At 36.5% G+C, this 15399-nt stretch overlaps 1 protein-coding gene across 2 annotated transcripts; it reads right to left on the bottom strand.

The window, feature by feature from the left end:
• Positions 1-286: 286 nt before the first annotated feature.
• Positions 287-15042, bottom strand: MSMO1 (methylsterol monooxygenase 1). 2 transcript variants are annotated; one of them, XM_007496152.3, is made up of 7 exons: positions 14762-15042; positions 13943-14023; positions 8305-8590; positions 6623-6771; positions 3127-3253; positions 2300-2454; positions 287-1395 (listed from the first exon to the last, which is right to left on the bottom strand). In XM_007496152.3, exons 3-7 carry the CDS (start codon positions 8557-8559, stop codon positions 1191-1193), a joined length of 891 nt encoding a protein of 296 aa, XP_007496214.1. In that variant the 5' UTR covers positions 8560-8590; positions 13943-14023; positions 14762-15042; the 3' UTR covers positions 287-1190. The 2 variants fall into 2 exon arrangements, with proteins under 2 accessions (XP_007496214.1, XP_056658843.1); XM_056802865.1 differs by lacking the exon at positions 14762-15042 and adding an exon at positions 14203-14443.
• Between the last annotated feature and the right edge of the window lie 357 nt (positions 15043-15399).

Genomic DNA, 15399 nt, shown 5'->3' with positions numbered 1-15399 from the left:
ACATGTTTCAGATAAGGAAACTGAGGCTCAGGGAGATTAAGTGGCTTGCCCTTGTAATGGCATAGCTGGAATTGGAAACTAGCTCCTCAGACTTCAGATGAAATATTTTTTTGACAGCTGTACACTACCCACCTCCCTACTAGAAAATATACTGGTGGCATACTTAAGCACAGACAAAAACACCATATTCCTTAACTTTATAGTTAGAATGACTCCCACACTCCTCCTAGAAATAATAATATCCTATTAGCTATTTTTTTTAAAAAGATGATCAAACTACAGATGATCACAGAACAAAAACATCTTTATTCCAATAGCCACAAGTGCAAACAGCAGCAATCAGTTCACTGTTACAGCACACAGATCAAAATCATGTAAACGCTAGACATATGGGGGAAGAAAAAAACAGTGGGAGTATTAAAAAAAGCTCCTCGGTTTGTTTGGGAAAAAAAAGTCACATATATTACAAAAATCTCTAGGCTAAAATACCCTCTATTCAGATGAATTCAAGACTGTTTTAACTTACATATACCAGCAGCATATTGAAATCAAACAGAAATCCTTTGAAAGGAGAATCAAGGTTATCTGAAACAACAAACCACCCTCACAGTTCAGCCCTTCCCATGCATCCTGTGCTTCATGGCAATGCAAGGCTACTGGTGAACGGCACATGCAGCCAACACTTCCTTGAATTAAAAGCTTAATTTAATCAGTGTAAAATCTAATCTTGCACAAACTTGATATTTTGCTCTTTAGTCTGTAAAAAAATATGCTCAAGGTTCGAATGAAGGAAGGTCATAACCCCAACTTCGCGTTTCCCACATTGAGCACTCTATTTAAAAAAAGGCAAATGTTCAATTTCATCTTCCTTCAGGATCTATGGGCTTACCAATTTCAAAAAGATGTTTGAAAAATGTATATAATACTTATAAGGCTTTCTGCTTTTTTTGTAAGATGGTCTTTTAAAATGTCTCACTAAATCTGTAATTAAATATATATTATGTATATACATATTTCTATATACAGTTTGTATGTCAAGTAGGAAAAAAAGCTCTCACTAGAGAGATAAAAGAAGGCTGTTAAGGGTTCTTATCATTTAGTAGTCAGGATACATGCTTATTTTGGCCCCCTTGAAGCAATTTTAGCTACCGTTCTCTTATGTGTGTATCTTCCAGAAAGTTTACAGATGCTTATTTGGTCTTTTTATCCGACTGTTGCAATCTCTTCTTCTTTTCAATGTAGGCAACATATTGAGAGTCTGTGCCAAAAAGTCTATCCCACCATGTAAATGTTGAAGCATAGTTTCCAACGAAGTTCATGTGATGAAAATCATGATGCAGTGAACCAGCATAGAATGGGATGAAATTCAAAGGGTTGAGAGGAATATAATAACCACTGAAAGGGAAATTATAGAAATCAACATGGATATGAATTCCAGTTAGTTCATCAAGTTAAAATCAGAGCATTTTCTGTCACTACAGAAATATGTGGTATGTTCATGGAAAACAATAAAGAATCAAAGGAGGTAGTCTTTCGGAAAAAAATATCAAAGGAAAAGTTTGGGTTTTTAAAAGTTGTTTGGGGTAGCTATTGATAGCATTGGATACCAACCACATACTGACTCCTGAGATGAAATATTTCATAAATTGTCTTTCCTTTTCTATCTTATGGAGACAAGTCTATCTACAGAAGGAAGTTGTACCACTGGGACTTAGTAGCAGAGTTCCTTCATGTCTATGTGTAGAATTGTCCTTCATGTTTTTGCAATGTGTGTGTGTGTGTGTGTGTGTGTGTGTATATATATATATATATATATATATATATATATACTCATTCTTTAAGGATGAAAAGTTGAAGTCTTGTCTTTAAAAGACTTTAGTACTCTAATAAAATAATAACAAATGATTCCGGAAGACCAAAAATGGAAAAAAAGATGCCTACTCTTTAGCTAAAGAAGTGATGGACATAAAAAGCAGAATGAAGTATGTTTTGGGGACATGGAAAATGCATAAATTTCTTTTGTGGAATGATATATTTGTTGTGAGGATTTTTTTTTTGTTCAATTGGAGAAAGGAGATTTCAGAGAAAATGAATGCTTGTTTTAAAAAAAAAATACCCTCTGGATTTGAGACCAAAACAGAATAAAATTATAATGAATATTTCAAAAAAGAAAAGAAATTTTACCATTCTGAAAGTAAATTGTCTGAATATATTTTCTAATAAACAGCAAATTTTTTAGCTCACTTAAAATGATTAAGATATAATGCAATGTATTATCTAAATAGGAGCTGCAACTTACCTATGCACATCAATTGTTTCTAACAAGCGAAATGTGACCCACGCCCAAAGAAGGAATACATGGTCACAGAAGATCATAATTCCAATAAAAAACCCTGATCCAAGAATGATAGTTTCCAGAGGATGTGCATATTCAGCTTCCATTCCAAATGGGGCCTAAAAAATCAGGTAAACTTTTTTAATACTTTAACCAAAGAGCATTATAAAAAATCCCTTGTAATATAAATGTCAATAACTCCAAGAAAACCACCCTTGATATAGACCACTACAAGGAGATCTCATAAGATCTCATAAGGGATCTCAAAAAATGGTCTCAAACAACCACTGCCAGTCATGTTTCTGGCAGTGTGTTACGAAAAACCAAACCTGATGATTTTAAAGAAATAATAGCAAAATACAATACTTCTATTACCAACTCTGAAGAAAATGACTATACTTCTCAAAATATCTCTGATTGGGACTTTACTATTGTTGCCTATTCTTTATATACGATTTAAGGAGATCTCTGAATCAATTTTCATCACTAAGAATCTATAAATTTATATTGGGAGCACAATATAGATAGTAAAATACCCAACTTGTGAATCTGGATGCTTACTGGAATGAAAACAAGACATATACAGGGAAGAATTTGGATAACTACCTCTTTAAGAGCAAGTATGCTGTAACTAGCTCCAAGGAAAGGGAGGGGTGTCTAAAATTCTTCTAAATTAATCAAAACTTTAAAATACAGTCTTTACACAGTAGAAGTTTTGCTATTTTATAATAAATCCAACACAATTTTAATTCACCCTATTGTTAAATCATATTTTCTAAGATGAAACGTACCTGAAACTCATGATGAACTTTATGGATGTATTTATATATCTTTTTGTGGTGTAAAAGTCTATGCAAAAAATAGTGCCAGGTATCTTCAATCACTGCACAAGCAAAACATTTGCCCAACATCACGAACCTTTGTAAATTAAAAATAGGAATCATAAAATATTTCCATTTTCACCACTAACTATCCATTTTTAAAAATTGAACTATGTTGCTCTCTCCTATAAACACAGAGCTCAATTCTGAATCATATTTCTAATTAAAAGATATTAAAACAGAATTTTTTTCCTCTTTTCATTCCATATGACCTGATTAAGTCCATAACAAAGGCCACACATCGGTTAGAAGTGCTGTTAAAACTAGGTGGTTTTTGGTTGTGTTTTTTTTTTTGGGGGGGGATGACACAACGTAGTTTGTTAGAAATGAAAAAAATTATGAAAATTTAGAGGTTGAAAAGGCGCACAATTAACAGATCTCCAAATTCGTAAACAGGAAAACTACCAGTATGAGATGAAAATAAATTAAATAAAGGGCTTCCAAGACTAAGTGATGCTGCTCCATTTTACACTTGATGTATTTGAAGTGCCAGTGTGACATCCAAAATGTCACATCAGCATTCAGAAGAGAAGTCAGGACTGGAAATAGTGGTTAAGTCATCTGCAGCAAGAGTTCTTGATTTCAGAAAAGGAGTAAGTGAACCCAAACTGTCTCAAACCAAATTAAAAACAACAACAACAAAAAACCCAGAGCACCTAATAAGAGGACCAAAAACATCAAGCCAGGCGAGTCAAAATGGCACTGTACAAAGGGAACTCTGATAGAAGTAACAGTAATGTCTAACTAGGTTCACTCACTCAAATTTGTTTTCTAATTCAAATAAAGCCCTCACTGCTGCATCATTTTTTTTGTTTTCCCTGATGATTATCAAATTTCCCACAAAATCTGTTCCATCACCTGTCTCATGTAATGTCTTATTTCCCCTTCAAGTTTAAGTTCAAATGTCACCTCCTAGAGCTTTCCTTGCCTGAATTCGCCAGTGTTGTGTTCCCCTCCTCTTCACCCCTGACAAAGTTACTTAATTGTTTATTTTAGAAGTGCTTATCTGTGTACCTAATGTTTCCCTCCAGAAGACTATTAACTCTTTGAGGTAAAGCACACTGTCTGCCAAAGAGATGGAACCAATTAAATGGTTACTGAATTGAAATGGAATGAAAAGATCAGTGATATTTAAAGTTTGACATAAGATGACCAGAAAAATGTAAGCTTCCAGAGGAAAAGCTCAGAACATGGCAAAGAGAAAGCAACGAGTAAATGTTTAGTGAATGGAATTGCATCAAAGGATCAGGGTTATTTAGTCTGGTATAAAATGACACTTTGTCATGCCTTTCCCTTCATCTATTTTACCTTTTTAAAAATGATTACAATGTTGCTTCATTTTAGTTGTTTTGTATAATAGCTGACACACATTAAAGGTGTTTTATATAAATTATATTTAAGTCATGTAAAGAACTTTGTAAAGCAGGTATTGCAGATACTATTATCTTCATTTTACAGAAAAAAGTCTCAGAAAAGTTGAACAACTTGTCCATGGTCAAAATGCTAATAAGTGTTGGAAAGCAGGATCTGAACTAAGATCTTAACTCAAATCCAGGGATTCATTTTATTATTGGAGGCTAATTCTCTTAGAACATATATAGATAGAAATGTATATACTATAGAACATGCAAATTGCTGGCATTTGGGATATAATTTCCTGGTAAAATTCTAGAATTATTAAAAGGATGGTTTGGAAGTGATGGCAAATATAATCCAGCATGTATTCCTTAGGAACAAATCATACCACCGTAACCTTATTTACTTTTTAGATAATTTGACTTGATTAGTAGATAAGAGGAATGCTAACAAAATATTCCTGGATTATCAGCAATGAGTTTGATTATATTTTATAAATTTTTGTAGATAGATAAGATAAAAGAGACATGAACTAGTTGGTAGAACAATTTGGGAGATTAATAATTGCTTAAATAATTGGACTGAAAAAAGAATGCCTAAAGTCTGTATCAGTCAATGGTCTGTCATGGAGTTTCATAGAACTTTGGTTCCAGTCTTAACCTATTAGACATCTTTGATCAGTGACTTGAATGAAGGCAGAGATGCTATGCTTATCAAATTTCCTAAAAGGTATGAAGCTTAGAGGGACACAGCTTCATAAACTGAAAGGATAACTGGTTGCATGTTATACAAGAAAGAACACACAACTTAAATGCCAGAGTATGTGAACCCATGTGCCAAGTTTGTTATTAACTAGTGTGACACTGAGCAAGTCATTCTCTTGATATTGGGTTCCTCAGATGTAAAATAAAGTAATTGGGCTAGATCTCTAAGGCCTGGTCTAGCCCTAAAATATTTGACAGGTAGTGATTTTAAAAATAAATTTAAGGGGCAGCTGGTAGCTCAGTGGATTGAGAGCCAGACCTAGAGATGGGAGAGCCTAGGTTCAAGTGTGGCCTCAGACACTTCCCAGCTGTGTGACTCTAGACAAGTCACTTGACCCCCATTGCCTAGTCCTTAACACTCTTCTGCTTTGGAACCAATACACATACAGAAGATAAGGGTCTTAAAAAAAATAAATTTAATGTAGCTAAAATACAAATGTGATTACTATCTTCAAATAGTTGAAGGACTACAATGTGAAATGAAGATTAGACTATGCTCATTTGTCACAAAAGGAGTTTTAAATGGGAGGAAGAAGTGTTGTAGGGAAGAGAAGAGAGAACCAATATGAAAATCAAAAGAAAAAAGAAAAAGACTTAGAGGAAACATGTAAAAGGGCAGAAGGAAGTGATAAAGGGGGGCAGACAAAAGGAGTGTTGATCCTGCCAGGTTAAATTTGGGAGTATTTTTATTTTAGAAGTGATAAATCGTAAATTTAAGTTTCACATACAATCCTTTATTCTCTCCTTTGTCCATATGTTTATTTTTATTTGTGACTATCAAGGTAATAAAAGATGTCAACAGCAATATAGTAAAAATGTTTTAAAGAATAAAGATTAGACTTTGTTTACTTGTCCCAAAAGGGCAAAACTAAAACCAATGGACAGACGTTACAAGGATCCAATTGAAATAAGGGGGGAAATTTTACAATTAAGAGCTATGACATCTCTACTACTGAACATGAGACTGATCATTTATGAGAAAGGTTGAAGAGATTCCCACTCAAGTGTGCTCTATTCAAAATCCTAGCTTTAGGATTCTATCCCACCATATAAACTTCTAGAAACTATTCTATTAATTAACTATTCCCAAGACAAGTTTTTCCACTTCAGCAATGAAAAGTTTATAGCAATACAAAACAAATGAGGTAACATTCAATATGCTTAATGTATTCGCAATGCTTTCTGTAGTGGATATAGGCATTTACTGAAAAAGCAAATTCTAGCCATGGTACTGATTTGATTATAAACAGCAGTTTATTGTAAAAATCAAAGCCTTATCTACGTACCATCTTGGCATACTGTCCCAATCATAAGGAATAGCAAAATACTCTGTAAAGTACCAAGTACCACAAATCATAGGTAGCTGAATGCAAAAGTGATTGAAGAGAAGTACTCTGAAACATTTCCACTGGCCTTCCCAAGTTTCTCGTTTTTCCTATGGGTAAAAAAGTCATAGTTTTAGTCTTAGCCAATACCAGCATATTACTCAGGATTTGAATTATTTTGCTGAATTTCTAAATTTCTCTAATAACATTTACACAATAATAATAAAATTATTTTATTCATTAAAACCTTAAGGCATTTTAAATCAGTCTAGTGCTCATTAACTCTAATACTATTTCATCAGTTACACAGCAAATACATTACACTGATTTTCCAGGTGAAAAAACTGCAAAGAGGATAACTCAGATTTAATAACTTTCAAACTAACCACTAAAACCATCTTGCTGTTCATGACTTCTACTAGACATAAGGTAGCAAACCCCAAATAAGCATCAAGAGCTACCCACATTTTCCCATGTTATGAAAGCTGTGTAGATTCCTTAGAGAAACTGAGAGAAAGGAAATTGACAGCTCCTACTTCTCAATAACACTCTTCTCAGGAAAACTAGTATTTTACACTGAAGTCATAGAAACAATGCAAAAATTAATGCATTTCTAAACAAGGGTCTGATACCCAAGTTTTGCAGAATGAGGGGGGAAAGTACTTAATCCACTATGAATAAGAATGAGTTAAAAAGGTTTCTAAATCAATACATAAAACAATTCAAACAGTAATCAATGAAATGAGAACTTGCAGGTCAAAATCCAGTATTTCATCTTATTTCTTCTCAATTCCTGGCATTTTCCTTGAAAAGTAAGAAGACCATTTTTATCAAGCTCACTTGGGATAAATTTTGATAAGCATCCTTGAAGGTTTTGGGAGGATATTTAAAATCATTTAATGGCTTAAAAAATAATCCAGGAATATTTGTTTCACTTCCAATCCCATCCCCCAACACACACAATGGAAGTCTTTTCCATTTTGAGTCCAGTTAAATGCCTAGCTTTAAAATGCATAGACCAATCCTTACCTGTAAAGAATTTTCCACCTTCTGATCCTTCATTACTTGCTACTTAGCAACAAAAAGCCTCAAAGATTTGCTTAGAAATATGCTCAGTAAAGACTGATTTTAATCCAAAAAATCATTTCTATTTCAGTCACAAATATGTTGCCTTCTGATAATGAATTGTGACCATGACTAGGGCATTACCTTTCATCTTAATAATATTTAAGAATCGAATGAGGCAAAACAATAAAGTATTGAGACTGGGACTGAATATTTTGAGAGTGTCCTTTTATCTCTCTCATGAAAATATACTAGGATTTAATCCATCCAAATTATTCAGAACAACTACTTTGCTCAAACATTTTCAAAATGACTTTAAGGTCAGTTCACCAACCACAAGAAAAACTGGTCTCATTCATTCTATAATCACAAAACACAGATCCTTTTTTTTTTCTTTCTTCCACTTAAAAAGCTACAAAACTAAGTTTTAAAAATCTTAATACAACTAAACAAACCAAAGAAAGATGTCAAAGTAGGTGTCTCCCTAGTGTTATGACAGGTAAATTCATTTAAGAACAAAGATTTTTAAAGGGAATTTTAAATAAAATTTGAACATTTATGAAATCTCATATATTTACCTTTTGAATTTTATATTTTTGCATATAAGGTATAAACTGAAACAAAAATCCTGGTACACAAAACAAGAAATAGACCAGTTCGTGAACTATGACGGATCCCCATGTAGCGATCTGAAACTTCGTGTAATTATTCAGCATGTAAATCCAAGCATTTTTAAATGGTGCTTGTAGAGGATTGTCAGGTAATAAAGAATCTAAATACTCCACCGCCAAGGATGCTGAACCAAAGATGCTGACACTTTCATTTGCAGCCATTGTTCAAATTTCTTCAAACAGCCTTATTATTCTGAAAAAAATAAACTGATAGTGAGACCAGGAAGGCAGGTAAAATGAGCCCTCTATTGAATTTTGACTTATGTTTTAAAGGTTATGAAAAATCCCCTAAAACTGTGATAAATACACACACCCTTTCCTCTTCCTGACTTTCTTATTACAATGAAGGTTAGTCACAACTCCTTCCACTCAACTAGTCTTGCAACCAGGGTCTCATCTCTGACCCTCCCAAATTCAATCTGTTGCCAAGTTTTGTCTCTTTTAGTTTTGTAACATTTCTCACATACTGTTGTGTTCTCTGCTGGATTATTGCAGTAACCTGCTGCTCATTGTCCTCTCTGTCTGGTGTCTCTCCCATTCCATCCATCCTTTATTCAGGTGTCAAAATGATCTTCCTCAGAGCAGATCTCTTCATATAACAAATTCTACCATCCCAACACCCCCATTCAACCAGCTCTAATAGTTCCTTACTGCCACCAGAATCAAATATAAAATCCTGTTTGGCTTAGAAACCCTTTCATAAATCATGTTACCTTTCCAGTCCTATTTCTTTCCCCACATACTCTTAGATACAGAAACATGGGAATCCTTGCTATTCTTCCCAAGTGACTGGCTCCAAACCCTGACCATTTTCAATGGCTGTAACCCATATGTAGAACTCTCTTTCTCTCTTCCAATTTCCATCTCTGAGCTTTCTGAACTTTCTGAGTCTTGGCTAAATCTACAAGAAGCTTTTCCTGATTCCTTCTGTAATGTCTGTACCTCTCTCTGTCTTAATTATTTCCAATTTACCCTGTATATAGTTTGTTTGTATGCTGTCTACATGTTGTCTCCCCCCCTTAGACTTGAAGGTCTTAAAAATAGGGAGCACATTTGGCTTTTCTCTGTCTATGTTCCTACCATTAGGAAGTCCTTAGTAATACTATATACACACCCTTGTAAATGTCAGTTCAACTAGGAACCATAATCTATTCAGGAAATTATATTTAAGAGCAATATACTACTAAGATATGTTCTTTTTCAATATGGTACATGAAATCAGAGTACTGTGCTGACTAAAATTGTCTTTGAAATGGTAATTGATTATAACATTCTTAACCTTAGAAAGAGAAACTAATAGCCACAATTATCTTCCCTCAGTAGTTAACCCATCTGAAAAATCTGTGTGACCAGGTGTAAGAGGCTGATAAAGAATGTCATTTCCCCAAAATGTTTAGTAAAATAATTTATTTGTGGAATAACTGCTCATCATAGGATCCAGCTAAAAAAAATATGCCATAGTATATAAACTAACAGTAGGAATTATCGTTACTATTATGAGAATATACAAAACAAAACTTTCATTTGAGGTGTTTTTGTATCATATATAGATTTCTCATCCAGATTTTTTCTAAAGATTAGATTTATGAATAAAAGTATCTTATAGCCCTTCTGAGTCCATAACAAAGGTAAAGTTGACTGAGAATGCAGAATGTGCTCTATACTGTCAATGATGATGACTAGGTTGGCATTTCTTAGGAGTGAGTTCAATGAAGATTAGAGATGAAGGGGAAATAATTATGGTGTAAAAACAAAAGGCAACAATTTTTTTTAAGTACCAATTCTAAGACAGAAGAGCAGCAAAGCTAGGCAAATAGGGTTAAGTGACTTTCCCAGGGCCACACATTTAGGAAGTATCTAAGGTCATATTTGAACCTAGTCCTCCAGACTCCAGACCTGGCACTCTATCCACTGGGATATCTAACTGCTCCAAGAACAAATCTTTAAGAGATCCTATCAAAGGAAAAAAAGGTGAGGAAACCACAATTTTTTAAGGTAATAATAGCCTGTCTTTAGTATGAGAATACTCATATTCACAGATTCTGAATTAAAAAAGAGCCTGAAAATCATCTGACTCAATCCTTACATTTTACAAATGAGAAAACTGGAGTCCAGGTTAAAAAAAAAAAGGACTTGTGCGATACAGAATAAAAAATGTGTAAGAGATAAACCGCAAAGAAACATCTTCGGGAGGGGGGCATGTAAACAACTCAGGAATTCCCTTACAGATAAATAGATATTTGTTACAAAGGTTCTTTTCATTATTTTCAGGGTGTAGAAAGTTATAAAGAAAATGAGGTAAATTCTGTAAATTGAAATAAAAAAATTTAATTAAAGAAAAACTACTGTTAGTGGGAATAACACAAAAATATGATAATAAGAAAAAACTTGTTTGTGCTTTTAAAATGCAATACCAACTTGGTGGCTTAATGCAATATACCTTGTTTCAATAACAGCAAGTACTCCATGGCATTTGTTATATATAATACACACACATACACACACATACACACACAAAGTTGTCATATATTCTGTTAAAACTTTTAGAAAATCCCCCTCTTGTGGTTTGGATACCAGCTATCTGTAAGAATATTCATGGAAGATTGGGTGAGGAAGAGGGAGTAATATAGTGCCTGGCACATAGCGAGTGCTATCAGACAAGAAGAAGCTGAAGTGAACACCTGCGTAGTCAAAGAAATGTTCCTTAATGTCCAGTTATTTTAGAATATTTTAAAGCCCAGGCCTTTAAGTAAGCCGAATGAAGCTTTTGTGAGTGAGGAAATATTAGTAATAATATGAAGAGATTAGGGATGTCAAATGAATTGGAAGGAATCTTATTTAGCTTGGGAAGCTGCAAAGCAAGATACAATTTGAGAAGGTTTCATTTGGAAATAGTCAATAAGCATTTAAATGCCTACTATGTGTTAGGTACTGTACTAAGCACTAGAGAGACAGACAATCTCTAGCTTCAAAGAGCTTATAATCTCGTGGGGGAAGACAATATCCAAACAACTCCATACAAGTTATACAGAGGATAAATAAATAATCAATAGATGGAAGGTACTAGAAGCAAGAGGAGCTGGCTTCTTGTAAAGGGATTTTTTCTGGGACTTAAATGAAGCCTGGAGTCAGAGATGAGAAAAAGCTTTCTAAGCATGGGGATAAGCAGTGAAAAAGCTGGGAAATGGCAGGTGGAATGTCTTGCAGGCTGGGGTGACTGGACAGAAAAACAGAGCTGTGTTGGAGTGGGGAAGGGGGGAATGCACTGTAAGGCAAAAAAAAAGACTAGAAAAGAAGGGTATGGGAGCTAGGTTATAAAGAGCTTTGAACACCTCTATTTGATCCCAGAGATAAAATGGAGCAAATGGAGTTTAGCAAGGAGGAGAGTGTAATGGTTAGAACCAAGTGTTAAGAACATCACTTTGGTAGCTAAATGGAGGATACTCAAGAATGGGGGACACTGGAAGCAGGTGGAAAACAGGAACCACTAGCAGGCGACAACAACATTTCAGGAATGAAGAAATGAGGGTCTGCGCTAGGGTGCTGACAGGATCAGAAGAGATATGTTGCAAAGGAGAAATCAGCAGGCCCTGGTAACAGTCTGGCTCTGGGGGGTGAGACAAAACAAAGAGTTGAAAATGACTCCTAGGAGGACTAGAGAGGATGGTACTGCCCTTTTCAGAAACAGGGAAGTTGGGAATGGAAGTTTTGTGGAGAAAGATGATGGGTTTAAGATTTCTACAGATATGGAGCAACTAGGTGGTTCAGTGAATAAAGCTAGACCTAGAGACAGGAAGTCCTTGGGTTCAAATCTGACCTCTGCAACTTCCTAACTGTGTGAGCCTGGGCTTACTTAACCACTTAACCACACTTTTTTAGCCTTTACTACTCCTCTGCCTTGGAAACAAAATTTACTATCAATTCTAAGACAGAAGGTAAAGGTTTTAAAAAAACAAACAAACAAACAAAAAAAAAACCCCAACACTTTCTACAGACATCCACTTTGAGATGTTCGACTGACAGTGGGAGATGAGAGAATAGAGGTTAGCAGACTCATTTTTTTTTTTGCATTATCAGTAAATTCACGTCTTATAAAAATGTAGACAAAAATAGCCCAAGACATATGCAGATCGTTTAATAGAATATTTGAACAACTACAGGGTCACTACTTTGAACACCATAATTTTCCTTTTAGAGTTCAAAATACCAATGCCTAAGCAAACACTAGTACCTGCAGTTCACCTGAAAAAGAGAGTATCATTCCATGACAACTAAAATGGTAGATTTCATGATATGTAATTAATTTCAGTTGGAGAACTTCTATTTTTATAGATGATAATTTATACTCTTTTAGGAGAAAGTACTATTCTGTTACCTCTCCTTAAAAGATTTCAATTGGATGAGGCATTAAGGGTACAATTACAATATTTAAATCCCTTCATAATCTGAGCCTCAAATGATTTCATAGTCCCTCCCTCTCCCCTTCTTGTCAACATGCCATGCACTGCGTCTCTGGCACATGCAGCTACCCATACCTCATTCCAATAGTATCCTTAGCTTCCTTATAGACCCAATTCAGGTTATGATCTCCTAAACCAGGGCTATTTATATTCTGATAACTATATTCTAACAATCATTTTCCTTTATGAGCCTATAAATTTTATGCATTTAAAGATATTATTCTGAGAACAGGTTGATCCACAAACAGCAATAACAGTTAAAAGGGCTCAAGACACAGAAATAATTTAGAAATTTCTGTCCTAGTCTTTTCTGACAGTACCCAATATAAAATATGTATACAAACCCTTTATGAGACCCAGAAAAGTTAATTAGATTGGCCAATCCCAGAAGTATGAAGTAGCAGAGCTGGGATGCTACATAAATGACAGGGTTTATTTTAATTTTGTTTTGATACAAGTAGGGGAAGGAGAGGGGTCCTGAGGATGTAGTTTCATTAGTGTGGGGTCCTGATAGATAGAGGATCTGCCCAATGTGCTGAAAATTTTTTTCTAGGTCTCATGGAAAAAAGCAGCTAGAAGGGGACCAGGAAAAAAATAAGAAATATAATGTACAAAGCATCTGTATATCTCATATATACTACTAGTATATATGTTCCCTAGTGTGTGTTATGCAGCTATATGTCCCTACTCCAGTCCATCCACCATTCATATCTATATCTAAATAGATGAATGAATGAATATGAATATAGGTTTGAATGGGAGAACACTGCAGTGGAGAAGGATTTATGACAGGCAGACCAACTAGCAGCCCATGACAAAAAGTAGAAATGAGGGCCTTGGTGGCCGTATCACAGGAGAAAGGTTGCAAGGGTAAAATCAACAGGCCTTGGCAACAGATTGGATTGGTAAATGTTATTGTTCTGTCTCCTTGAAAGATTGTAACAATCTTAGAGATTGTTTTCTATGTCCCCAATGGTAGGCTTTGGAGTTAGGAAGTCTGGGAAACAAACCCCAGTTCAAATTCTGCTTCAAAAGCTGCTAGTTGGTTGACCAGCTCGGTTCCTCACCTGTAAAGTAGCACCTACCTCCAGGGTTATTGAGGATCAGAAGCTCTTCAGGAACACTTAAAGCTCTACAAAAACGTTCTCAATTATTTCGCAGAGAACCTGCAATAAATGTTTTTTGAATGAATTACTTATTTATGCATTAGGATCTCCTTTTCTCTCCACATTTTTAATTGCTAGCAAAATCGACAGCTTACTCCATTCTCAAGAAATACAATCCAGCCCAAACACATATAGATCATTTCAGAAATGAGGATTGCTCTTAGCTCCAGACGTAATACCGTTGAGTCATCCTTGTCCTTGTTTTTGTCCTCTTCCTCATCTGACGCCACAAAATGCGAAGCATCAGGTGGCCAGGAAAGGAGGGGTTGCGAACAACTGCAGATTCTGCCCAAAGCTTGGTGGGTCTCAAAGCCCGGACCTGTTGAACCCCTTTGGAAACGCACCTCGGGGAGGAGGTGCGGAGTGGTTTGCTTTTGGGGGGGGGTGGAGTTAGGGAACGTATTTCGGTTTCCATAAAATCGTAAGTCACCTGCTCTGGCGCCCCTTACTCTGCCCTGTTATCCTCTATGCCAGCCTGAGTTCTGCGAAGGCAATGCAGGGTCTTCATCTCCTCCCTCCCCAGCCCGGCCCAGCTTTTCTGAAGCGCAGGCGCAGATCCCCCCAAACTCCCCTCACCCCCACCCAGGGGGGCACAGTCTAAGCTTACCCAGCTCCATCCCTCCGCACCTCTGCATTCCGCATCCCTGTACCAGTGGCCGTGCCAGGCTACGCATTGTGCGGGAGGGCCCCGTCCAGAAGCCCCGTCGCCTCCCTCCCAGCGGCGCTTCCCCAACTCACCAGGTCCGTGTAACCCAAAGAGAGGCCGCAGAACCGAACCCCTGGAGCTTGCGCCTGGCCCTTCACCTCCAGAGATCCGCACGAAACTGCAGAGGCAAAGCCGGATCCCACCGCTTGCTATTGGCCAGAGAATCAGTCTGGGGCGGATGCCAGAACCGGCTCATGGGCACTGAGTGGTCCTTTCCCGAGTGTCGTAGTGCTTCGTAAGGGAGCGAGGCCTCGGCTGCCACGCTTATTGGCTAAGAAGATGGAGTGAGGATAGTGAGACCCCGGCTTCCAGCCACTCAGCTGGTTTGCTGGAAGACTCCGAATGAAGGGACCCGAAGCTGGTGACGGCGTGAGGAGGCGGGTCTAAGTCGTTGCCAGGGCAACTAGGCTAGCTATTTTGCCAACCTTTCCACAGGTTGGGGGAGAAGGGCGGACAAGAGGAGCGAAAAACCCATTCCTTGTTTCTGAAACATTTACCACCACCACCACCCCACCCCCAGCTTCACCCCATTGGTGAGCGTGGGTTTTAATCCTATTGTATGATGACCGTGATCAAAGTATAGTCAACAATGCCTACGAGACTGGGCTCCCGTATATCAGAACACAGAATCCAGAGCCTCTAAGTAACCTACCCGTTTTACAGAAGAGAA

This window comes from Monodelphis domestica, chromosome 6 (genome assembly GCF_027887165.1).
Source record: "Monodelphis domestica isolate mMonDom1 chromosome 6, mMonDom1.pri, whole genome shotgun sequence".
NCBI lineage: Eukaryota > Metazoa > Chordata > Mammalia > Didelphimorphia > Didelphidae > Monodelphis > Monodelphis domestica.
The sequence above is the reverse complement of the archived record's forward strand: the minus strand, read 5'-3'. Positions and strand labels throughout refer to the sequence as shown.

Excerpts from the sequence above, each read along its gene's own strand:
- MSMO1 (XM_007496152.3), bottom strand. The coding sequence starts at position 8,559 with ATGGCTGCAAATGAAAGTGTCAGCATCTTTGGTTCAGCATCCTTGGCG. Across the intron at positions 6,772-8,304 it reads AAAAATATAAAATTCAAAAG|GAAAAACGAGAAACTTGGGA; the intron begins GTAAATATATGA and ends TTTTACCCATAG. Across the intron at positions 3,254-6,622 it reads TGGGACAGTATGCCAAGATG|GTTCGTGATGTTGGGCAAAT; the intron begins GTACGTAGATAA and ends TAATTTACAAAG.